The sequence below is a fragment of the Anas acuta genome, chromosome 17 (assembly GCF_963932015.1).
Source record: "Anas acuta chromosome 17, bAnaAcu1.1, whole genome shotgun sequence".
In the NCBI taxonomy this organism is placed as follows: Eukaryota; Metazoa; Chordata; class Aves; order Anseriformes; family Anatidae; genus Anas; species Anas acuta.
The window spans coordinates 3,529,846-3,555,767 of record NC_088995.1 but is presented as its reverse complement, the minus strand read 5'-3'; the positions used below and the strand labels follow the sequence as shown (position 1 = coordinate 3,555,767).

The 25,922-nt window shown below is 37.2% G+C and overlaps 1 protein-coding gene across 1 annotated transcript in view; it reads right to left on the bottom strand.

The window, feature by feature from the left end:
- Window positions 1–25,922, bottom strand: part of DNAH10 (dynein axonemal heavy chain 10) — a 63,712-nt gene that overhangs the window by 22,893 nt on the left and 14,897 nt on the right. Inside the window, exons 19-57 of the mRNA XM_068654360.1 lie at window positions 24,423–24,896; window positions 23,807–23,965; window positions 23,292–23,408; window positions 23,120–23,222; window positions 22,711–22,889; window positions 21,813–22,024; window positions 21,321–21,477; window positions 20,673–20,906; window positions 20,451–20,573; window positions 20,068–20,301; window positions 19,325–19,548; window positions 18,562–18,831; window positions 18,289–18,472; window positions 17,868–18,002; window positions 17,133–17,285; window positions 16,385–16,573; window positions 16,129–16,275; window positions 15,535–15,726; window positions 15,244–15,362; window positions 14,912–15,070; window positions 14,463–14,598; window positions 14,215–14,337; window positions 13,238–13,372; window positions 12,722–12,938; window positions 12,122–12,241; window positions 11,070–11,215; window positions 10,478–10,630; window positions 9,650–9,910; window positions 8,774–8,946; window positions 8,302–8,395; window positions 7,042–7,209; window positions 6,534–6,722; window positions 5,864–6,035; window positions 4,738–4,941; window positions 3,866–3,946; window positions 3,249–3,446; window positions 2,435–2,596; window positions 1,726–1,900; window positions 700–881 (exon numbers count right to left, since the gene is read on the bottom strand). Coding sequence (XP_068510461.1) covers window positions 700–881; window positions 1,726–1,900; window positions 2,435–2,596; window positions 3,249–3,446; window positions 3,866–3,946; window positions 4,738–4,941; window positions 5,864–6,035; window positions 6,534–6,722; window positions 7,042–7,209; window positions 8,302–8,395; window positions 8,774–8,946; window positions 9,650–9,910; window positions 10,478–10,630; window positions 11,070–11,215; window positions 12,122–12,241; window positions 12,722–12,938; window positions 13,238–13,372; window positions 14,215–14,337; window positions 14,463–14,598; window positions 14,912–15,070; window positions 15,244–15,362; window positions 15,535–15,726; window positions 16,129–16,275; window positions 16,385–16,573; window positions 17,133–17,285; window positions 17,868–18,002; window positions 18,289–18,472; window positions 18,562–18,831; window positions 19,325–19,548; window positions 20,068–20,301; window positions 20,451–20,573; window positions 20,673–20,906; window positions 21,321–21,477; window positions 21,813–22,024; window positions 22,711–22,889; window positions 23,120–23,222; window positions 23,292–23,408; window positions 23,807–23,965; window positions 24,423–24,896 — 6,853 coding nt within the window. The remainder of the gene's footprint in view (window positions 1–699; window positions 882–1,725; window positions 1,901–2,434; window positions 2,597–3,248; window positions 3,447–3,865; window positions 3,947–4,737; window positions 4,942–5,863; window positions 6,036–6,533; window positions 6,723–7,041; window positions 7,210–8,301; window positions 8,396–8,773; window positions 8,947–9,649; window positions 9,911–10,477; window positions 10,631–11,069; window positions 11,216–12,121; window positions 12,242–12,721; window positions 12,939–13,237; window positions 13,373–14,214; window positions 14,338–14,462; window positions 14,599–14,911; window positions 15,071–15,243; window positions 15,363–15,534; window positions 15,727–16,128; window positions 16,276–16,384; window positions 16,574–17,132; window positions 17,286–17,867; window positions 18,003–18,288; window positions 18,473–18,561; window positions 18,832–19,324; window positions 19,549–20,067; window positions 20,302–20,450; window positions 20,574–20,672; window positions 20,907–21,320; window positions 21,478–21,812; window positions 22,025–22,710; window positions 22,890–23,119; window positions 23,223–23,291; window positions 23,409–23,806; window positions 23,966–24,422; window positions 24,897–25,922) is intronic.

Genomic DNA, 25,922 nt, shown 5'->3' with positions numbered 1-25,922 from the left:
AGGTTTCCATACCAGCAATATTGAGCAACAATATGACAGACAATATGAAACATTTGTCAAAATGTTAAAGAGACTCTGAACTTAAGATGAAGGTACCGGGCTAGAACAATACCAAAAAAATACTGCTAGCGATTTCTCAAGTTCTTTCTCCAAAAAAGGAGTGCATACAGGAGTTGTTAAGCATATCTCAGTATCAAGGTTTATTTTCTCCACAGAAGTTAGATGCCATTTTGTTGAAAGAATCAAATTCACCTCTTAATGGAGCTATGGATTACAACTTTGGGAGTACCTGCAAAGTTTGACCAATAACCTTTATATATAGCTTATCTTCTTCCACTGTGTACATATCACATCCGAATTGTAACCACGCGGATGAGGTTGTAATGCTACTTTCTGAGTATCTAAAAGCAAACAGGGGGCCTGCTCAGCTGTCGTGTTTGTTTCTTGCCTGCTCTAAGCCAAAGTGTATGAAGCCCTAGCTAAGGCACAAACTGGATGTAACACAGAGAAGAAGGTGTTTGTACTCTGAAAAATCCCGTAATGCCAACAGCACAACATCTGCAGCACCCCAGACATGGCTGTCCCTTTGCACAAAGTGAATCCTACCTTCCAAAGAACACCAGAAGGATTGCCACTGACACGGCTAACGACATTAACAAGTTACTGCATTCATTCCAAGTACACAGGTCAGTTACTTACCTCGGATAGATTTCACTTGGCTATAAGAAATTCCATCAAAGTTTATGTCCATCAGGGATCGCAGGAAATTTGCCTCTGACATCATTCCTTTGGCTGTCTTCCAGTCTAATTCTTTGTACCCTCTCATTATAAGAACACATTCCAAGACAGCTTGCACCTGTTTGGGGGGTTTCGCAAATGATCTAGAAAACAGGTGAAAGAGATAATGGAGGAGACAAAGCACATGATGCCAAACATGTGCTTCCCATTAAGACTGCCAACAACAGCTAGTGCATAAGACATCCTACTCAAAGGGAAAAACATATTCCAGCCCAGACAAGAAACAAATAACTAGATATGAGCTCAAAACCAACTGTTGTATTTGGGCAATTTGATCAATAAGAGACTAAAGGATTTCAGCAGTGGAAGGCCTAAAACCCTAATCTGTATTTTTCCCTAGGGCAGTGAGGCAGCTGTCCTTTGGGAGTAGCAGTACAGGATGAATCCACAGATCTACTAAAAAAAAATTAAAATAAGCAAGTGTGACAGGGAATGGAAAGCTGTTACTGTTTCTGGGAGAGCCAAAGACTGGATGTGCTTTCATACGTGTCCCCAAATACAAGGTGTATTATAAAAACAAAGGAGGAAGTAATTCAGCAGAGAAGTATACTTTGATGCTATCAAAGCATCCCTGAAAAGTAACTGTTATGTGTTCCTACTCATGCAGACCAAAAATTGAGGAAGAATGAAGGGGTTTGGACAGCCACTGCTCAAGCAGAAACCAAAGCAGTTTCCAGTGCATCAGACACAGGGTAGAAATTACAGGGAAGACATCAAATGAAGGGCAGGAAGAACAGGCTTCAGGAGACGTCCTGGGCTAGAAGTCAGGAGATTCTGTTGTGACCTCTGCTCCCAGACAACTGATGTCCTGACCTTTACCCACACACTGTGAATACGAGGAAGATAAAGCTAAAGTTCAGACCTACAAACAAGGGTCTTGCAGTGAATTTCCAAGGGTTTATGCTACTGTACATCCGAATGAATCACCTGATCTCAGTAACATCAGACTTGTCGAGCTTCTGCAGCTCCAGTTTGGCAGCTTCTAAAACAGGCATGACTTCCGCCAGAGCTGACTCAGCTTCCATCTTCTCCATAGCAATAATCCTATTCTGTTCCTGTATCTCTGCAGCTTTTTCTTCAGCCAGTTTTTTCTTCTCCTCAGCTATGAATTGTAAAAGCAGGACCATAACTGGGTTATTCAAAATTTGTTTGCAGAACATGTACTAATGTAGACTTGCTCTTGGCTGAAAATCAGAAATTACCATCAACTCAGTACCCTTTACAGCTAGCTTGCCAGTGTTTACAGGGCTCCATCCATCATCAGTCTAGGAACACTGTTAGTGTTCCACACAAAGCATACATAATCTCTTTTCCTCCTTTGCTTCCCTGTCTTTCCTCTAAAAGCAATTTTCTGAATGACAAGGTCCCTTTCTTGCTAATTTCTCTTTCCCACATTACACCCTATACCTTGGTAAGGGAAGACAAGTGCAGAACATGGTAATCAGGTGTGCAAAGCAATGGCAATCCGAGTACGATACAGGACCTACTCTTCTAGCAAGATACCAAATCAGCATAGACAGAACAAAAGGGTCATCTCCAAAAGCAGTCTGAGCTCTTAGAGTGTCTTCTGACCCAACACAGACTATGTAAGCCTTGCTTAGCCTGTGGGACTCTTCAGTATTTGTAAACCACCTACCTACTTCTGTGTTTGCCGAAATCTCTTTTAACAAAGCCTCACAAGCAGCTGACTTTTCTGCTAACACAATCCTTTGCTCTGCAAGTTTCTTGTTCAGCTCAACCAGCTGTATACTAGCTTCTTTCAGTTTATCTAAGCCTCCATCCAGCCTTTTACATTGTGCTAGTAAGGAAACAAAAGAGAGAAATATTACTGATTCATTGGAATTATTGCACAGCAATAGACAATGTCATGGAAGGTAAATATACTTATAGGTGCACTTTGTAGCAGGGCAACCTCAGTTGTGAAAGGAAAATCACTGTGAGAGATTTTTTGTTTCCTAAACCGCTCACCCTAGAAGGTGTTAATGTCACCTGAGCTGCCACATAGTGGCCCGGCACCACAGCTTGTTTTTCCTACTACACTGTCATGTTTTATCCTTTTCACATATTTCAGTGCCCACAGAAGTACGAGCAAGAATTGCTGCTTGAGGAAGAATGTAAAACCATGAGCTAGGCTGAGCTGGTGTTAAATCTAATCACTCTTACCCAAGCAGACAAGTGTCTGTTTTGGAAACTCTGGCTAAGGTTCATCCACAAAAGACTTTGGGAAAAACATACCAGTAGACAGATTATGAACATTCATATATGGCCAGGATATTGGTCCAATGTCAAAAACAGATGTCAGCACAACATTTGAGATAGTATAGATAACATTATTTTTGCATAATGTGGGTAACATGTGGGATTTTCACCCATTTTCACCACATTTCACTATTTTATTTTTAATATTTACATTGTTTATTAAAAAGGAGAAAATGGCTACACAGCCTTACCTAAAATGAACTCATTTTTCTCCTCCAACAGTTTTGAATAAGTATGGATAAAATCAAGGTAATTCTTTGGTGTAACATGGTTGCTACGTCTCAATTTCTGCAGAAACCTCTTGCTAAAATCCCCTACCGATTCATGCACCATGACCATGTGCTCAACCACTGACTTGGAAATCTCTGCTGGAACACGTGTGTTACCTCCTAAAATTGGGCCAAGAAAACAAAAACAAATCAGACTTTTTTTTAAGAGTATGTCAATGACCATCTTCCTTCTTTAACATACATTTAAGCCAGGTGAGAAAAAAAAAAAAAATCTGCTTTCTGGAGCAAAAAGCAAGGTCAAGACAGAGTTCAGAAGAGAACACAGGCCTCCTGGTAGCAGGTAGCCACGTCACATTGTCTCCAGAGTTGGGAGACTGAATTTCACCAATTTTTTTAAATCTAATTGAGTAGGAAAATTGCATCCAAAAACATTTTTGACCAGGATTTTGCATTACCCATGTAGACTTAAAATAGCAATGACAATGGGAAAATGAGACCTACAATAATTTCAAACTAAAGAACACGTTTCTTAGGCTAGCCCAAGTGTTAAGGAGTTAAAATACTGACACTTTACATACCTACAAAGGATTTTGCAACAGCAAACAAGGCTTGGGGGGGCCAGGGCAAGAACCAATCAATACCAGTATTGTTGACAAGACCTTAAAATAAAAGCATAATGTTACCTGAAACAATTCCTTTGTAAAACTAGACCTTAATCTGCCAGATCATCCTGTGCTTCATTTGCATAAAGAATTTGCAGGATCTGTCTTATTTGATTCCTACTTAGGAACAATAATTATCACAAAGCCAATGCTTCTATTTTGATAGTAAACAGTCAACTTTGCATCTCTGTCCTGCTAACACTATCATACTGTTTTTTAGACTGTAACATTCTGCAGGATATAGTCAAGAGCAGTAACTAGATGTTTTAGTATCTGGGCTGGGATTCCCACCAGTACCCCCCATTCATGTGGCTCCTGTCTCTCAGGTCTTCTTTCAGCCACCTGTTATACAGCAATGTCCACCTGGCTCAGGTGGTTTTTCTCTCAGTAGGTGTCCCTCTCATCCTGCTCTTCTTTTGCTTTTGGATACACAAATGTTTCACTTACCACCATCCTAGTTTCATAACGATTTAATATGATGCATTCCTCTGTAAGTACAGAAGAGAGGCTGCAGACATAGGCTGCCTGTGTAGTTCCAGGTCAATGAAGATGACTAATTGATTTCTAACCATTCAGCTGGAAAATGAACTGATCTGGTAAATGTTAATCAATAATACACACTGATATGTGGTAATTAACTGGAAAAAAAATTACACAAGTGTCTAATCATGAAACCTGCTCTTCTTAGCTTTAGTTGCCATAAAGTGTGAATGCCTGCTGGAGATTTTCTCTTGCCTGCAAACCTGTGTTTCACAGGGAAGGGACTAACCAGCGTATACGATTAATACCTGGGAAATTTCTGCACCACATTCTCAGATTGTCTCCAACTGGGGACATTCCCAGGACAATATGAAGGTTGCTTGTACATTTGTTTACAAAATATTGCCAGACACTCTCTTTAGTTGGATTCACACCAGCTTTAGTAGCTTCATCTCCAATCTGACTCATTATGGTGTCTTTTTCATCATCTGGAAAAAGGGCTGGCACCATTCCTGGAACATAAGGACAGAAGAATGCTAGTGAGAACAACCTGTAACCATAGTGCTGGGGCAGAGAAGATGAGAAATCAGAGTCACAGGTTTTAAACTTAGTTCAGCCAAAATGATTCTGGGCAGTTTTGGATGAACCTATTAATCTCTCCTCCTTCTCTACCCCAGGCCACTATGGAAAATAGAGTAAGTACTTAGGATGATGCAAGGGGATTTAGAGGAAGATTTGGTTTTGTTTGGGCTTCAGCAACATAAACAAAATGTCACAAGAACACAAAACATTTTTAACTCTGCAGAGGAAATCATCATTAGTGCCTGCAAACCATCAATTCATTTTCATTCTCTCAGTCACATGGTAATATCACATAAATTCCCTAATGACTGCCATAAGCAGAATGGAACCTGTAGAACTACACAAGGAAAGGGCTGAGATTTAATACATCTCCTTTCAAATCAGACTGTATAGGAACTTATATAAGGAGGGTGGTCACACAGTGCCAGCTGCTGCTCATTTTCAACTGCTGTATACAATAAAAGATACTAAATTATAGTTTAGAATAAACATACAAGCAGTTGATGCATTTCAGGTGAGTGCAATTCCAAAGCAAATGAGAGAAAAGGTGGGCCTGTGACTAAATGCAACTGTGAAGATGTAGTCCAGTCTTGGAAGAAATCTGAGACTCCTGCAACACTATGATCAGTGTGAACTAACCCTTATAGCCTTCCCAAATGCATATAAATGACAGTAAGATTATGTGAAAAAGCCATCATTAAGGCCAAGATAATATCAGGTAGTACTGAAAGGTGCAACTAACTAAATCAGCAGAGGACACAGGGTGAAACTGTAATAGCTGGACCAAGGGTGCACGCAAGATTACAATTCACAAGCATATTAATTGGCAGTAATTCAGGCTGTCTGTGTCACCTGAAGTTAACATGTTATTGATGAGTTCCAAGAAACTCTCCTCTGCTACATGGGCATCTGTAAACAAGAAGACCATTGACTTGTTCTCGATACCCAGCTTCTGGTACAAATTTTTCAAGTCTTCTCGGAAGTTATTTTCTCTGTATCCTCGACTCAAGATGATCTCAAATACCTGAGGATGCAAACATATATTGAGAAGACACGGATGCAAGACATGACGGTAACTATGAAACTCAATTTTAATTAGATTGAATCAAAGGTTTTGGTTTATATACTAACTTCAGTAAATGTGTAAGTATCAAAAAAATTAAGTGCTACATTCTTTTTAAACAACTACATTTGTACAGCCCTGCAGGATCGCACTTTCAAAATTTGATTGCACTTTGCATTCACCCTCCTTTTTTGTTCTTCTCTTTCAAGCCAACAGCCTCTGTAAGAGGCTGTTGAGGGAGGAACATTTCCTAATATTACAGTATCAGTCACAGCAGGGTTTCTGCCTAGATCATCCACTGTCTAGACCTCCAAGCAATGTTTTTCTCTTCACATGGAAGAGAAAAACAGCCTGATTGTATCTTGATTGACTTTCTCTTCCTAACCCCCTTCAATTTAATCCTGATTCCAGTATTGCTTTCCTTTTCTTCTTTCACTGCAAAGATGCACAGTCACTAACCTCACATCCAGCTGTAAAGGCAGCTAATCTTGTAAGAGACTGCTTTCCTGAGCCTCCCACTCCTATAAGCAGGGCATGGCCACGATCCATCCGCATGATGCGATGTACATGGATTAAGTGTTCCAAAGCATCATCAAAAAGGACTAGATTCATTTTAATATTAACTTCATTATATTCTTCCAAAATCTCCTGCAGAGAAAGGTGGTCAGAATGTTACTAGGAAATCAAGCAAACAATAATTTTAATAAAATAACAATCTATTTTGCAGCATTACTGCTTCAAAAGATCATCAGGGAAAGTAAACAGTTGGAAAGCACAGCCAACTCCATAGATGATACTCAATTTTCATTACTCCAGACCACAGAAGGGGGTGGGAGGTTGTTCTTCTATGCTCACTGTTGCAACGTGCACATAGAAGAACAAAATTCTTACTGTTTGAGGCAGGCTCCAGCACACTCTGCATGCAGAGAGACAAAATCATGCACAGTTCCAAGCTGAAGCACACTACCTGAAAGAGAGCTTTTGCTGCATCATAGTCTTGGATATCTTCATAAATACGAGGCTCTCCTTCACTCAGTGCCATTCTGAAATCTCCAAAAAGAATAGGATCCCTCATGGCCTGTTCCAATTCATCTCTGAAATTCTCTTCAATCAGTTTTTTTATATGGCCTTGTACCTTCAAATAAATGAAATTAGTCAGGCAACCTAACAAAGCAGGTATTTCTAGGTCCAGGAACACTCAGAAGAGTGACACTGATAATGCAGAGTCTTTGCTAAAACACTAACTGATTTCAAGGGAATAGTATGTCACCAGAAGATCCACAGACCACAGCCTCCTATTGTTTATGTTCTATGATATAAAATGATCTAATACTAAGCTGCAGAAGTTTAAGACAAAAAAAAAGGACAAACCTGATAAAAAAAAATATGTTATATTTGTATTAATATTATATTAATGAATGTTCTTCTCAGCATTCATATTGATGTCTTATCACCAAGATTGCTCACAAATTTCGCAAATCTGAATTAAGTGTAGAAATACAGAAAAGCTGCAACATAATTACCCTCATTTGTGAAAATTGATCTGGAACTCTGTCATTCTATATTAGAAGAAAAAATTTTAAGCTGAAAAATATGAAGCCACCTAAGTCTACTACTTTTTATCTAAGCAAGTTGCTTTGCAAGTAGCTTACATGTAAGTAAACTTTATCCAAATCCTTTCCTAATCCTCAAGCTATAAAACTGGCGTAATTTGCTCTTGATTTAATGTTTAATGCTTAATTCTCTCATCTTGATTTAATTTGGAGAATTTTAGAGTTCCATAACAACCAAAATTGAGTAAATGAAACTTAGCTCTTACCTCTCTTTTTCCTACTTGTTTGTAAAGTCACATTCTGATATAATCCTTCCTAAAGGAAAATACTGATTTGAAACAGGAGTCATTTCCTGAGATTTCTCCTGCACTGCTCTCACACTCTGGCAGCCGTGCCACTGCTAATCAACCTTCCCAGACAGGCAAACCTAGTTACACTTTTTTTTCCTTCAACAGATCTGCTCACTTAGTCTGCCATGGTAACTTTATTTTAGAAACAAAAACTCCTCATACCATGTTTTAAGTTAATCGAGCAACATAGTATTTAAACAAATCTGCATTACGAGTGCAAGACTGGAATGCAACAGTTGGTAATACTGCTTTTCAGGTGGTAATACTGCTGGTTGCCACAGTAATACTCAGTGACTACTAAAAAAAATTAAAGAAATTACTCACCAATGCTTTGTCTGTTTCATTAACCAGCCTGTCATAGAAAACCCTCAGGCACTCATTTCTCCAAACTCTCACCATCTGGGTGACTGTTTGAAACCTGCATTAATATCAAAATATCAAACTGCACCAAACAAACTGATAAGATTCCTAAGGCCACAGAGTTAGTAACACTGACTGAAGTCTGAGCTTTTTTTAAAAAATCTCTTTTGATATTGTTCTCTTCATAAGAATGAAAAAAGTTTTCATTATTACCTCCAGATATCTTACTTAAGAAAGACTGATGTATCAATATTTGTCATCAATAATAATATCACAATTTATGATGTTCCTAAACATCTTTTCATTTTGCTGAAAGTTTAAAGAAAAGTGACAAAATGTGATTGATTTCTCATACTACCAAGCTGCCTCATTTTCACCCAGCCTCATCCCATATAAATAGGTTTAGGACCACTGAAGGCAATTTTTATATTCCTACCTCTCTGGGGTTGTAAGAGTAAGTCCATTATAGACCCTGGAAAGATCCCGCAGGTTGAAAATGTAATGGAATTTGGAAGGAGTAGGGGGTAGGTCACAGACAATCATTTTATAAAGCTTCAAAGTACACTCTGTCATCCTTTCAGAGATTTCTGATATAGACTCATTAAACATCTGCAAACATGAGAAAGAAGAGAACGTTTGATGCAACTGCCCATACAAAACTGAATACTATCAAACACATTCTGCTTTCTAGCTTTTAACCCGACTTGGCATATTTCAAATAACTAAGGGCAAATTTTTTAAGGGCAATTTTTTTTTAAGGGCAAAATTTTTAGAAATTCATATTCCTGTGCAGTATTAACATTCTGAAGTTAAATGTTTCGGGCAGGGTCCATCTTTACCCCCAAGTTTGCACAATGCTGAAAATAACATCACACTCCATGACTGGGATTTTTTACAGCACTTCCATTGGAGAAAAAATAAACTGCTCTCTTCTAACTCGATGTTGCAGTTCACTTGCATAGTAATGCAGTCTACTGCATTACATTGAATTTTTCACTGTCATTTGGGATAGACTTCGCTGACCTTTGTGTATGTGGTTATAGGAACCATAACCAATTGATTCACAGGTCTCAACCTATGAAAAGTACCAGTTTTACAAATTACCTCCTTACTTGAAAGTTCACATATTATTCAAGAATTTATCTACACAGTGTGAACACATCTCTTGAAAAATACAAGCAGGGAAAAGTTTGCATGAGATTCTAAATAAGCAGGAAATAAGAAATGATTTCAGGTTCTGTGACAATACAGAAATAAATGTCTATTTCAAAATTATTAACATGTTAAGAAATCCTTTAAAAAGTGAAATTACCGCAGTGTGGCCTTTCAGGATGGAGGTATAGATCAAATTCAGTGATTGCTCAGAAGGGAAAGGTATGTTAAAAACACTGAAGAGTGAGATGAATCGAGGGTCAACTTCATTCCGACCTCCTCCAGCTTTCCCCATGGCAGCAATAAAACCCAGGTCTCGGAAAATTTTACAGTTCATCTCCTTACCACGGTCATACAAGAAACCTTTTTCTAGTAGTAGCTTCAACAAGGCAATGGGTTGCTGTGTTCCATACTCATCAACCTTTGCAACAGAAAAGAGGTAAGATATTTAGAGCACAGTACATCACCACACCAAATACTGCTATAAATGTGGAAATATTGTGCTCCCTACTCAAGAGAACGTTACAAGGACTAAATGACGCTTTGTAAAGCTCTGACATTGATTGTGAATGTTCATTCCAATGTCTCATATAGCAGAAGTGCCTCTTCTCCAAGATAAACTTCATACACACATACTCTCCTGACCCATTTGCAAAGAGGAAGGCATGATTTCTACAGGAGACAACCTGCAACCAATATCAGGCCACAGACAAATGTTTTTATTGGCATAAAGAAGTGATCCAAAAGGAGATATTTTTTTATATAGAAGACAAAGATTGTAATAGACAGAAATACTCCATGCTGCTCACAAGTCCAACTGTTCCAAAGTTTCTAAGCTGAAATCCAGTTACACACTTACCACGAATCTCCTTGACTTGTAATACAAGATCTTGTGTCTTCATACAGCTGGATCTATATATGAAGGGACCACAGCAGTGCCCCCCCCCCAGATGTTTCTAAACTACCTGGCAAACCATTCACAACTTACCCTTGGCATATTCATATCATCCATGAAAACAATGAGACGTTTTCCCATGGGAGGGCCGTAAGTGTCTTTAGTTCTTTTCTCTACATTTGTCTCTAGATTTCTCTGAATGTCCATTGATGTTGTACGAGAAGAGAAGTTAATCACTAGCAGCATCTGCAAAGGGGAGGAAATGGTTAAGAATGGATTTTTACCTTTTCCTTTTTTTTTTTTTTTTAAACTAGATCATTCTAGAAGATATTTTTTGTGTTAAATTATTGGACATACAGGAAACACTCCTCTGGTCCAGTTATTCACTTTAATTACACATGACAAAAAAAAAAGTAAAAATCCTGTTCTTAAATCTTTGACAATATACATTTGCTTTACTTTATAAAGTAAAAAAAAAAAAAAAAACAAAAACATTTCTGATCTTTAGGTATTCTCAAATCATCCACACACTTTGTGTCTGAGTTTGCAGTTCAATCTCTGAACCCATGTGAGGCTAAAGTTAATATTGCTACCCACAGGCTCAGGCTTCATAATGGAAATTTAACACAAGGACACAACATGAAAATGCAGCTTTACAAAAAATGCAAAATGACTCAATACATACATTAAGGTCTTTGTTCAGATTGCTTAGGAAGTTTTGTGTAGTTGCTGTTTTAGAAGTACCCGATTCACCTACAAGAACAACTGGGTGTTTTATTTTTACCATCTGTTCTAGCAACCAAGTAGTGCGTGTTGTCTCCACTGTAGGCACTGAAAAAGATTATGAATAGGACAGCAGGTTAAATTAAAATGCAGTACAGTACAGCTGGGAGATTTATATTTATAGAATAGTGCTGGATCAGACTCACCAAGTATTAATGTGCAGTTGCACAAAGACATAATATGAAATATCAATTCACTACCAATGTCAAAGGAAATTTCTAATTGCTTCACTATCTCTTTTCAGCTTTTATCATTGGGATCTTTTCTACTATAGATCTGTTAGAAAAGAATTTTTCCTCCATATAGGAGGGCCATGGACTGGTTAGGTCCTATTTCAAGGACATAATCAGGACTTATTTGGATCCTAAGCATTTTCTCTGAACTCTACAGAGATTAATTTCGCTCTTTGTGAATAGCCTGCCATCAGGAGCAACTTCAGGGATCATACCATTATCTCTTGTGTCAGTGAAGTTAACCTGTGCTTGCTGAATCCTACTATAAAACAGCCTGGGTCAATTTGCCGTTAACTATGGAAAGCACTTTTCACCATTATAGAGTGCTTTAAGTAACAACCAATATTGGCCTTAAGAATGTAATTTTTATCTACTGAGCATTTGAACCACTGGTCTGAGATTTTTCCTAGGGTTTCTGGCAGAGCAGATTGTGAATCTATTTTCTGCTCTTCTGGCTCTCCTAATAAGTTTTAGGCATTGAAAAAAATATATTCATCCTTTCCTCATTTCTTTATTACACAGTGCTGTATATATTAACTCTATCCCTATTAAGCGGTGACAAGAACATTAAAGAAATTGATTTCTGCCATCACCAGAAACTGAACATGAGCAGATGACCTTCATCACAGAAAGAGGAGGTCTCATGTTAAGTGCCACCCACTCAGTGGCCACACATTATAAATTAAAAATATAACATCGCTATATTTTATCTTATACTTACCTAGAATGTCAAGAAATTTCTTTTGAGGATTATGAATATATTCAGGAACAAGTTTCATCCAAGGTACCCACTTTTTTTGAATACCATCAAAATGAAAGTCATACAAAGTTGGCAGCTGACCTGCAAACCATTAAAGAGATGGAAGTTTTCTAGGACATTGAAATATTTCATAAGAAAATAACCTGACTGAAATGAAAATGAAGGGTAAGATTTCTGGACCATGCAGTGCAACACTGTTACATTTACTTATCATTTAACCCAGTAAGACATTAAATAAAATTCTCCTAGTCCTGCACTTAGATCATATTATTGCTTATTAGCACCCTTCCACTGGTTTTCCTTTCCCTTTCTGTTTATCTTTTCACTGTTTATCTTTTCAGGTTGGCATAGAAAGGACTGTTCTGTGAGGATAAACCAGTTGCTAAGAGTCATCTAGCATCAGGAACTATAAGGGATTTTTACTGATAGTCAGAGAACATCAAACGTATTTTGCAGCCAGGATAGCTAGTTGGAAGGAAGAACAGTGTTGTACCTTTATGGAAACTAAGACTTTTCCAACATAATCAAAGGGATTCAGAGTAAATTATGAAAAAATCCTACCTGGCAACTCCCCTGGCTTAGCAAGGATGTTGTCATCATGAACAGTTGACATACAGGAAATGTGTTTAACATATTCATCGAATTTAATTCTTCCAGAATCACGAAGAGCAGCACCTAAGGAGGAATATAAAGCTTCCAAGAAGAAGCACTCCAGAACATCGAGATCATCAGGTTGTACCGCAATTAAAGCTTCCAGCATCACAGTCAACTGCACCACCTGTTGAAAAAACAAGACAAAACTATAAATAGAATCACCATTTAGATACATAAGAACCCTTAATATGTTTTTAGATGCCTGAGTGCTTACTGATCTTTTCTTCTTACAGGTATATCTACTGATATAAATTTTAATGACAGAAGAGCATTGTTAGGAACTGACTCTTTCTGTTGTCTCTTGTTAGCAAACTGACATTTCAAGTGTGAACTATACTCTTGTGATTTCCTTGGGAGGTTTTAGTCTCTTCATTATTCAGTTTCACTTTTAAGATTTTTCAACATTTACTTTCTATTCCTCACCATATTTAAATCTGTTTGAGGAACAATGGTCTTCAGCCTTTCTCCTTGTTTGCCATCCACAATTCCCTCCGTAATCATATCAATAAGGCAGGGCACATATTTTTCAAAGAGACGATTCAATTCAATTCTCTCTTGCTGAAGGAAGAAAAGGACAAGAATTCATCCCATTGAAAGCTGATTTGTGAAAGCAAAGCTTTCCATCAACACGTGGCTAACCAAATATAATTGCTCTTGTAGGAATCACTTCTACCAATGACAGGGTACAGTCACATAAAGAAATTTGACATTGTTGTATGGACTGGGTTTTCATCAGGTGAGGATCTGGATTCATTATATGATAGCAACTAAGTTGTCTTACTTGAGTTCCCTGTGGACTTGAGTTTTTATTCTAAATGTAAGAAACAAGGACCTAAGCAATCTCACTTAACTCTTTGGAGATCATGTAAACTGCTTTATTGTTTCTTCTCTGCTCAGAAGCAACTACAAGTTAGAAAATCTGAGAACTCTGTTTAGCCCTCTGCCACAGGCCTAGCGATTGGATTTGTTGTCCCAGATTGTACTTAGCTGAGATTTGTACATTTGGATCATATTTGCATTAGGTTACCCCCTACAACGGAGGGGGTAAGAGAAAGACAGGTACAGAACATGGAATTCGTCCTTGCTAAGATCTTAACAACGCTCTGGAAGTGCCTGTCTTACTGCACTGACTAGGGAGAGAGTGTAAGGCAGCTACTCTAGAAATCAGGCCCTCTCTCACTGGTTCCCATCCTAATAGAGCATCTTTCCATGAACAAGGACTGAAGGCCAACTTACACACTTAATGAAACTCAGTAACAAAGACCTTAATGACAAGTGAACTGTAAAGCAATTCAGAAAATCAGACTGGCTTTACAAAGGTGATGTGTTGTTTTTTTTTAACATCTGTCTACAGTTCAGTATTTAATAAATACCTTATGACCAAGTTCAGAAATTCCCACCTCATTTTCTCTTTTTTGTATCCACTTCTGCCAGTAAGGCTTATATTTCAGATTTTTAGGATCTACAAAAACCATTCCGCAGCGGGATACTGTGGCAGGAGATGCATACTGCAGGTCACCAACCTATAAAATGAACATACTAGATAACCATACACTTAAAGAATAGCCAGAGTAACTGCTTTTCAGGCTTTGTAGACCTAGCTGTATCTAACCCTTCCCATGTATTGAATGGTATATTTATTACCCACCTCAAACAACAGAGCACAGTGTGACTGAAGTCTTATCCGCTCCCCATTTGCCAGCGTCAGTAGCTTGTTGTCATCCATGACAGAATTCATGTTTTCAACCCAGAGAGCATCTACATCTCCATCAAACAGAATGTATCTGTGGATACAGGATCCAAGGAATACAGTGACTAATCTCTGATTTCACTTACATATTTCACAATACAGAGGTGCCGTGAAAGACACCAATGTCAATCCAAGTGCTTTGAAGCCTCCCATGCATCTTTGATAACTGCAGGGTTTCTCTCCATCTCACTGAGGGTTGAAATTCACAAGAGACAGAAAGACCCCCTAGACACTTTATTTTGCATTTGTTTCTGAATGTGCACAGTATATTTTGTTTTATATAAAAATAAAATATTGACATAAAACTTAGTATCTAAAAATCATCACAATGAATTCTAGCAGTCTACCTTCGCTCTTTCTTATCTGTAGGCCTGTTGATATCCCGAAAAATATTTGACAGTACTCCATCTGTCCAGTCTCGTGTGGTAGGGTCAAGGATCCCATACAGCTCAATCACACTCATGGCTTTAGGGTTCAGCGTGTAAAGTTTTGTCAATAATCCCAGCCTAGAAATGTAACAAGAAAACCAATTTTAGGATGACACAATACCATTTCATGTTAACCCAAGCAAATATTACAGTTAACTATTGATCCTGTCTTGACTACGCAAGTTTGAATAATGCAGTCTATGCTATTTTACAACCTGAATTCCATGTATCAAATTATCAAATATACTCACTTGGTTTGGGCCTGGCACAAAGTGTTAATGACAACTGATTTGCCACCTCCAGTAGGTCCAACTACCATTGTAGTGTGCCGAGTTAACATTGTCTCATACATCTGAACAACTTTATCCACCTAAAAAAAAAACATATTAATTCAATAGACTGCTGTTCATAAATCTTCTATGAACAAGATCAGCAGCTGGTCTATATCTGCTTAGCTTTCCTGGAACTACTCCAGAGTGCAGCAATGCACACCCAGCCTAATGTTTACAACAAAAAGTCAGGCAATTAACATTTTTTTATACCTGGACTGGTAAAACAACATAACCTCCTTCTTCCAGCACTTGTTCTACAGCATCATGAAAGTTAGGGTAGCGGACTCGAGGGCAATCCAGACCAGGAAATAGGTCAGATATTAGGCCAAGGAAGAGAGGTACATCTTCAAACACAAATTTGGGAAGGTTCATATCTCGTAGAGCTCTCATCAGTACAACCTCCTAAACAAAATATAGCAGAATCAATCTCTACCAAATAGCTAACCAATTATTTAATATGTAGCACTTTCAAACACCTCTAAAAAACATTGCCTGATTGCTTTAGTACAGCTTTGAGAATGCAAATTAATTCACCCAGAGGCTATTTGCATCCTAGATTTAACATCAAAACTGCATATGAAATATATACCAGGAAGTAAAGCACCTTATTTTTTATAGGTTTTCCTACTTTGAGTTCTGATACTAACTTGCTGGCAGAGGGCATGATGAAACTCAGTAAGAAAATACAGAGACAAATAACATCAGTGTTCCTATTTTCAAAGCAGACAAACTGCAGATGTGTCAACACATCCTGTTCCTAATTAAAAAGATGATCTGCTGAGGGTAACTAAGTGGCAAGTCTACCTCACTGAGGTCTGCTGATCCTCTTTTCAGTTCTCCAGCCATCACCAACACTGACTTAAGAGCTCGCAGTCCAAAATCGTAATGATGTTGTTTAGAAAGTTGTTCTTTTGCCAGCTTGTATAGCACTGTCATCTTTTTGGCAAGGATCTGTTTAAGAGTTAAGGTAGATAATCACAAATATGTAAGTCATGACCAAACACTGACCACACATACATGGGTGTATATGTGGGTATGGATAGCAATACAATTTTCTTACCTTTGCTGTAAGGAATCCTTCAGAAAAGAGCATGATTTCACAGATTTGCTGAAGATCTGGTACAATAACAACCACAGGCCTGAACAAAGCTTTTACAGATTCAGGGAGCTCAGTTCGGCCAGCATAACCAGGATTCATCGTAATAAAAATGCCCATTCGGCTATCAAGGTTAATTTCTTGTCCTTCAAACTAAAAGTGTAAGAAAACTTCAGAACAATGTGCATTTGGAGCTGAAATAAATAGTATCATTTGATAAAAGAGAAAAACAGAAATATTGGGGTACCCAGTAAGCACAACATATTAAAAATTCAGTTTTAGATAGTCATGTAGGTACATTCAACTCATTATTTGCATCCTGGACATAAACATCAAGACATTTCAAATTTTTCAATAGAATCTTTTGTCTAAGGGTTTTGAATTCCAATAAGCATCATCAAATTAAGCATCAAGTTAAGTTAATATTCTCCATAACTACTACTATATTATTATCCCATTTAGTTACTGTTATCCTATTTAGATTACTCTTATCCCACTTCACAAAGGGAAAAGCTAGGAAAGGATTAGGAAATAAGGAAAGATTTAATATCTCTGAAAGTATGTAAGAGTACATATTATGGAATTTGAAATGTTCAGCACAAAGTAATTTCCAAAGAAACAGCCCTTTGATCTAATGATGGTGTCTAGACCTGAATCTTGGCTTCATGCACCAGATTAGCCTTCACAATTGCTCTTCCTTTTTAATCTTTACCTGAAATGTTTTCAACTGATTCATTAAAGCATTTCGAATAGTCTGAATCTGAGAAGAAATGACTGACAGCACAGAAGCATCGATACGATTGAATTCATCAAAGCATCCCCATGCTCCACACTGGGCAAGACCAGAGAAGATTTTACCAACTGCCTAACAAAAACAAGCAGAAAAATACCTCAGCAATAAGTACATAAAAAAAACAGCAAACTTTAAAGTATGTTAAAAGTCTTAATGACCAGGAAAAGCCTCTGGATATCCATATATGCAGGAACTAGCAATCTGTCATAAGGTCTTTCAATAAATATTTGTCAAGTGCAGATAGCCCATGATGAGCTCAGGTACACATCACCTAGTCATTGTTTCCTTGCTTAAAGCATAGATTGAATCCTGAAATTCCTTTGAGAATTTATTCAAAATAGACATTTTTTTACTATATTTCATTATCAGTTGGTACAGTACCTCTATGGGAGGAATGGTTAATTCTTGATCATGTCATGACTACACAAGTCTGAATAATGCAGTCTATGGTATTTTACAACCTGAATTCCAATAATATCAAATTATTAAATATACTCACTTTTTTGGGGCCTGGCAAAAGGCATTAATGACAACAGATCTGACACCTTCAGGAGATCCAACTACTCTTATTCAAAAGTTGAAATTATGCCCTTACCCTGGGCACTGAAAATGAACAGTAACTGCTATCAGAGAATACAGATCTTAAATGCTTACTTTGAAATCCATGCCTTCTCCACAGTTCGTCACTACACATAGCAAGCCCAGTGCTTTGGCCAGATCCTTGGTTGTTTCTGTTTTTCCTGTACCGGCTGGCCCTGCTGGTGCTCCTCCCAAAAACATTGATAAAGCCTTTGAAGACAGAGCAAAAAGCAAAGAAAAGCATTTGTATTAAGCTGGTAGCAAAATCATGAACAAACCTGTGGGTACAAAAAACTTCAAATCTTATCTGTGAATGCATTCTATATTATCTTTGAGAAAATCAGTTGAAAAGGCTATTGCCACCTAGTTCAGATATATTTGTGTTCAAAATGTTGTGTTTTTTTTTTTCAACTTTATCTCTTAGTTGCCAGTTATGTGGTTGCATGGAAGTATATTTTTTAAATGTGTGTTAGCAAAAATCTACTTTAATATATACCTGTGTGAGTGTAAGGTAAATACGATCTGTAAGCGGGGTGATCACAAGACGTCCGTTCAAACCCATATACTCATAACCATATGAAAATGTGCCTGTGCACTGCCGCACATTCAGTTCATCTGGCTCTCGGTCCCAGTAAAAACGCAGCTGGCTTTCCCATTCAAACTCCTGAGCCTGCAGAATGCTACACAAGAGAAATGTGCTTATATGAGATAAAAGGATGGAAATACAATTTGTGAATATGGTATTTTCTCAAGAGGTTGGGGAGTTTACCTGTCTCTTACAAATGTATCGACAATGTCTCTGGCATGAACATCAATAATGAGAACAGTGTTGTATTTTTTCCTGTCATTTTTGCTCAAAGGCACTGCAATGCGAGTAACCAGGTCATCAATTTGCTGGTGCATTTTTTTAGCATACAGTTTCATTGCCTGTTTTTCTCCCTTCTTCACTTTCCGAAATACATCCTCCACCTCCCATGTCCACCACACCTGATTAGCAGCCAGCACCATCATGCCTTGGTAGAGTAACATCCAATCAACTCTGTGGGAAATAGATATAGTTTGGGAGTCTGAGTTACTGTTTATTTTAAGTAACTCATCAGAACAAAAAAAAAAAAAAAAGAAGAGGAAGCTCCTCCTATTTCTGCAACAGCTACAACATGGACAAAGGTTTATAAAGATGTATAGAATTACATCAAGGTGTGATGTTTTATTTCTAAAGCCTAAGAAATACTCTCAGAGAAAAACTACCTATTCCTTATGTAACAATTGCCAAGTAGAATCCATAATGAGAAAAACACACTACACACATCACTAAAAATGAAAATTCAAGGCTTAGGAAATAGCATACAATAGATAACACAATTTTTTCTGGTCAGTTAAAATGCCGGATATGCATGCATATCCCCTCCACTTACAGAAATACAGGTTAAACTGTGCAAAAATTTAAAAATTAGGTTTCTCATTTTCTATATCGCTACAGGCTCGTAATAACATATAAGGTATTTGTATTATCTTGATACTGATCATTTCACCTGCTTCTGTCTTCACAGTATCGAAAAATAGCTTCCTTAGTAAGGAGTCTGTTTGTTCGTCTCATTTCTTTTAGCACTGCTGTCATCCAATTCTCCACTCTGCCTTCTGCAGCTACAGCCTGTCGGAACTCCATCACCTCCCCCTCAGCTGAAATCATGGCTGTTGCGATTTTCTTATCATTATCACCATCCTGAAACCTCAGGGAAGCTATGTTATCATACATCTGAAATCAACAAAGAAACTCACTGGCATTTGAGAAACCAAGCTTTGGAGATTTGAGTATATCTAGCCCCCATTTAATGTTGAAAGGAAATTTCCATGGACTCTAAAGCAAAAATGGATCTGGCTCTAAGTAATCAAATATAAATGCTGATGTATAGCTCAGCAGCCCAACCGCACTGTAAACAAGCAAATGATTTGCCTCAAATTACATTCTTTTTTTTTCCTTTTTTTTCTAGGAAATAAAGACCTATCGGGAGCTACAAGAAGTTTCTTTAATGATTGATCATTCTGGTGTGTCTTGAATCTTCTCTACCATAACCACTACTGTCCAGTATGAGAGTCAGGAGAGACCATTGATCAGATTTGATTTATTTATTCAGAAGTTACTTCAAGAAGCTGCCAGGATGTTCTTTGTATGCGAGAAATATTAGTGCACCCTTAAGAGCATGTACAGTATAGTCTGTTCAACATTTAAAAGCACCTAAAAGCACAGGGCACTTTGGAAAACCAGACACTGTACCTTTATCATGTGTTCCTGGACACAAAGTGGGTTACCACTGCCAAGGATACTAAGCAACTCCTCATCAGATATAAAGAAAAATCTTGGGAAGGCATTTCGCTTGGAATCCAAATAATCATTCAAGCTTTTCTGACATTTCTCCAGCACATCATTTATATGATGGAGGTCTGATAGACGATTTGGGGCTTCACAGGCTTTTTTTATCGTTGGTTCTTTTACAGTTTCATCTATTATCTACATGGGAAGAAAAGAAAAACTAGAAAATACCGAAGAGCAATAGATTATACTAAAGTATATTTAGCTAATGACAAAACACACAGCAAAAACAAAAAGCAAAACACATTAAATAACTGTGCTGATCACAAGTCAAGCCAGTTACTTGCCTCTTTAAACATCCTGTCTACGCTGTCAAATATTTTGGCTTCCTCTGGAAGCTGTGATCTTATATCTCCACCGATAAAGATGCTCTCCAGGTACATCCATTTTCTCTGAACCACCATCCAGATCTAAGAGTCAAATGTTGCCATCAAAAACAAAAAAAATACAATAGAAAACCCTGATTATAAATAAGCATTAATTATTTAGTCCAGCACTTTCCTCCTTACCTCAATTACTTCACCAATCAATGACAGTGTTTTTTCCCAGTGGTGAGCAGTTGCAAGGAAAGGACCCACAAAACGACTGCCCAAGATACTCTGAAGATTGACATTGTTATCATCAAGAACCTCTAGAATTTCATCTACAGATCCCAGAATAAATCCTCTCTTCTCAGTGCCTTTGAAGTATATCTGTACAGTAAATTTCATTTGTTCCCATGTTTCTGCTATCTCCTTCACACCCTGCATGTGAGCATAAAAAGATGCGTATTTCAGTCTTCAAAAACTAGGGAATTATAATCTTAACTTAAAAATCAATTAATTCAGAAAAGTTTTTTTTGCACAGATTTTCACCCCTGGTTTATAAGGAGGTCTATTTCACAACACTGTGATGAAAATGGAATAAATTCCGTTTCAGATCCTTTTTCATAAACTAGACTTGCTTAATGTAATAGCAGAAATCCAAAATACTGCTGCAGAAGTCAAGACAACTAAGATTCTGTGCCATGTTGTAGCTTATTAACAGAGCTATTGATCTATTAGTTACTTCACAGCAGCTCCCTGAAGATGGCAGAATTTTCTGCCATTCCAACACAGATCTCACATAAAACAAACTATTGTCATCTCTTTTTAGTTTTATTACAATTTTTAAATTACCTTCTCAATGCTAAGTTCCTTAACAGCTGTTCCAACTATTTCGTTGATAATATCTGAGTGTTTGTGAAGTTCCATAGCAAACATATTCTCCAAAGTGAATGTTTCTGTTGTCATTTCAAATCTTGTGCCTGTTCTCTCCATAAGGTCTTGCCAATGCCTGTTTTAAATTGACACAACAACTATACCAACCATCACAAAACAGTAAAAAAGAAAACAACTGTAATTTTAAATATAATGAAACCATGTTTCGCATTGTTTAAAGAACTAGTATTTTAAATACACAAAGTACTTCAGTCACCATAATCACGGTATATGCTATTACATCAGTTCATTAAGCAGGTCATTAAGCAGAAAGTGAAGTTTCAAGCTGCAGGACACAGCATGGCCTCTGTAACTAAAATTGAAAGTTCTAACAAAACAAATAAAATCTTCCTAAATATATATATATATATATATATATATATATTTTTTTTTTAATAAATCAAATCAAACCTTTCTCTTAAAGCTTCATTTTTCAAATCAAGCAATAAAGGAATGGAGTCTCTAAATGCCTTCATTTTTGTTTCCAAGTGAAAGGCCACTGGCATACTGCGGACTGCTTTGGGCAGCTTTCGAAAGGCTTTAAGAAATCCTTCGATTCCTTCCTGAAGAAACTGGACATTGAGGTTTATCCAGAGTGTCCGAGACCACTCCTCTTTAGCTGCCTGGGAACAAGGGCACCAGGAAGAAAAAATAAATAATATTTCTTTTTATTTCTGACCAAGAAAAAAAAAAATCAGTATAGTAGGATCTAGAGACCACAATCAGTATGTACATATAATTGTATTAACATTTTACAAACAGAGGAAGAGACAGGTTCACATTCAAGACAGATTCATAACAAAACACAAGCAGTTATATAACAAAGAAATAAAAAAAATACAAACAACAGGAAAATCATCTGTAAGAGCATACTTTACAGGTGATTGATCTGGCTGCTGCTATCAAGGCATTTTAATTTAAAATATATATATATATATACATATTAAAAATAGATAAAATCAATTAAAGCCCGAGAACCACATTGTCACCTGTACACATACTAAAGCTAAATGTAGTTCAACTGCAATAATCATGAGACTTGTGCAGTATAAGGCCACCCAATAATTTCTGGGGGACCAGGGTCTGTTCGTATCTGATAAGAGCATGTGTTTGGTTCACTCCAGAGACGTTGTTTTGTTTCTCTGCTAACATCATTAAACTCATTTCATGGTGACAGTCATTTACAGGTCACAGTTTATTTCATGCAAAGGCTCAGATACAGGCTTGATAGTAACTAAAGCAGCTTCTACCCTCCAACTTTATGTGTGGTATGTGCTTTGAATACACGTGTATGTATGCATACACCTACTTTTTGTAATTCATAAATTTCATAGATCTGCTTTAGACCTTTCATATCATTCTGTGCTTTCATTAAGTCAGGGTACACTGTGGCTGGCAAGTCAAAAAGTCTCTCAACACTGCCCAGTTCCTGTTGAACTTTTTCCAGTTTCTCCACTTCTTTTTCAAAAATGGCCAGGAGTTCCAATCCTGGGAAAGGAGAGAAAATTTTCTAGATAAACAGTCCTATCAATCATAGCAAATAAGTAAGACGGCATTTCTGTAGAAATTATAGTACCGAAAATGTCACATTTCCATTTGAACAGTTTTTATGTCAATAAGGAAATCATAATTTGCTTGTTTTATTTAACCTTTGAAGAATTTTCTAAAGACTAGTTTTGTAAAAAAAGGCATCACTATACACATATTAATCCATTTACCTTTATCAAGATTTTCCCCAACAGAACCAGGCCCTTCAGCCAAGAATTTATGGAAGAAATCTGCTATCTCCTTACTGTACTCCTCAATCTGTTGCTGTGTCATCTAAAGAGAACAGTGTTTAAGTTGTTTTCTTTTCCATTTCTGTTTTCTTATATTAATTACAAATATTACCTCTGTGAATTTCTTTTTTATGCCTCCAAGGTTGTGATCAACTTCTGATGCTTCGAAGAAGAGAGCCTCCCACTTTTCCTTAATCTTGTCTGCCATCTCTTGCTCTTCTTCAGCTATCTAAAACAAAACAAGCATTCTCTCACAAGCAATAACTAGTCACAAGAAAATAAAGATGTACTCACATTGTAAATGTGCAAAACATGAAAACAGTTTGAAGTTACCTGAATCAGTCTCAGGTTGCATTGGGGGAGGTTTAGATTGGATATTTGGAAGATCCTTTCCAACCTAGATGATTCTATGAATCAGATTTAAACACATGCAATATGTCCATTTAAAGTGGAGATACTGCTTTGAGAAGGGAGGTTGGACTAGACAATCTCCCTTCTCACCTCAGCAGTACAGTGATTGTGTGAAATGTCTTAATAGGAAAACATTTATTCATTCACATGTGAAGCATTTGTGCCCCAAGCTCCAACGCAAATTGTTTTATGAGACAAGGCGTAACATTCACTTACTGGAATACTGTACATTGCAAGAGTTCGGTATCTCTCCCAGATGTCTAAATATTTCAGTTCCACCTTGAGTGACATGCCTCTGATCTCTGCAATTGTACCGAGGACAATTTTGAGCTCTTCCAGGGAATCAGGTGGTATCTGAAGATTCTGTGATAGTTTCTGTAAAAATAAATAATTTCCAGAGGCAACACCAGGAAAGCAAATAGCCAAAATTATAATTATTAGTGAAATACAAAACACAAGTAAATAATATGCTGATTCATTTACATTGATAGTCTATGGGATAAAGATAAAAACAACAACAAATCAAACAAAGTAAACACCACTACAGTAGGGATGTTTTTACTACAAAAAATAGTTATAAGCAGTGTTTTAAAGGGAACTTCAGACTTACTTAGTTGGACCCTTCACAAGCATAGGAGTGAGAAAGTCCTATTTTTTTTGTGTGTGTGACTGTTTTCTCTTGTTTACCAGCTACACTGATTGATGGCTCACCTCTTTATGTATGGCACACCAGAGTACACCAGACAGTTTCAACCAATTCAGAGAGTAGTTCAGATGGTCACCTGCTACTCTGTACTAGCTGCATAGGACAAGAAGAACTGAGAACACCTACCTCAATCTCTTCCTGAAGACTGAAGAGTTCCTGTCTTGCAGACTCATTAAGCAGCTTTCCAAGTGAAATCATCCAGTCTCTAGCATTCTCCTTCACCATGTAAACTAAAGGACCCGTGTGAAGCCTGATAAATTGCTCATCTTTAATCAAGGGCTGTTGAGTCACTTCTTGAGCTATCTTCATATAGAACTGCAACTTTTCATCAAAGGTGACACAAGCAGGCTTTTTTGCAGCAAACTTCTCTATAGTTATGTCTTTGTTTAATTCCCACAGAAGGTGATACCTCTTCCACTGGTTCAAATACTTGCTGAGAGAAGCCAGGAGTTTGTGGACATTCTGAGTGATGAGAGCAGCCTGCTCAATTATCAGAGGATTCTGGGAGATGTCACTGTAAAAGCTGAAAGTGATAACTTCATCTTCGACATGCTGAGGAGGGCATTCAATACATGTGCCGTGCATCCAGCGCACAAAATGCTAGAGTTTTCAAGACAGGGTTGAAAAATAGTAACTTTTCAGAGAGTAATATTATTCAAATAATTCATTATTATTTAGGAGACTATGTAGGAAGTGAATGATTTCTCACATCAACTGTTTTTCTGACAGCATGAGAAGAAATTATATTTTCACAAACACTTGAGAGAAGAGTTAATTTCATCCTAACAAAATCTTCCCATGCATTATTCAGTCTGTTTTAAAATCTCCACTGAGTTGCAATATAGCATGGCACAGGAAAAGAGGTATTACATTAGAAAGGCTGGATGCAGCAATAGAACAGAACAGCAAATCTGAGCATAGAAAACACACTTGATCTAAATTTATTCATTTCATGTGATATCTGGAATCATTTCTTCATCATCAGAGGGCAGGACTACTGCCACAATATTTGGCTTCTTTTCTGGAAGTTCAACATGATCATACTTATGGTATGAAATAAAGAAAATATTGCTACATCTTTGTCAACAAGCTACATATTCCATCTACTGCTAACCTGCTGTCCTAGATGCCCTTCTCCTATCGTTTTCTGAACTCTTTTTATGCTACTTTTGTGGAAAGCTGTAATATGGAGAAGGCTACCCATATTTGTTACTCCATCAGGTTATTCATACATTTAAAAAAAAAGTATCTGCAGTGAAAACTATTTCCTTGTGATGTATGCTGATTTATAGAACCAAATGATGTCCTTACAATGGTATAAGCTGAAGAGCAGCAAATAATTTTGCCTAAGTAAAAAGTACATAAAGCTTTATGGTGTTTTGTTTTGTTTTGTTTTGTTTTGTTTTTTGTTTTGTTTTTTTGTTGTTGTTGTTGTTGTTGTTTGTTTGTTTGTTTTTGTGTGTGCGTTTTTTTTTTTTCCTCCTTTGTTACCAGGTTGCAAAGTTAAGACAGTCTGTAAAATTAGAACTATGTACTGGATATTTTGATTTCAAGATAGAGAAATATGAATATTCCCTTTGACATTAATACTTGCCCAATTAATTCATAATCATCACAAGCAAAATC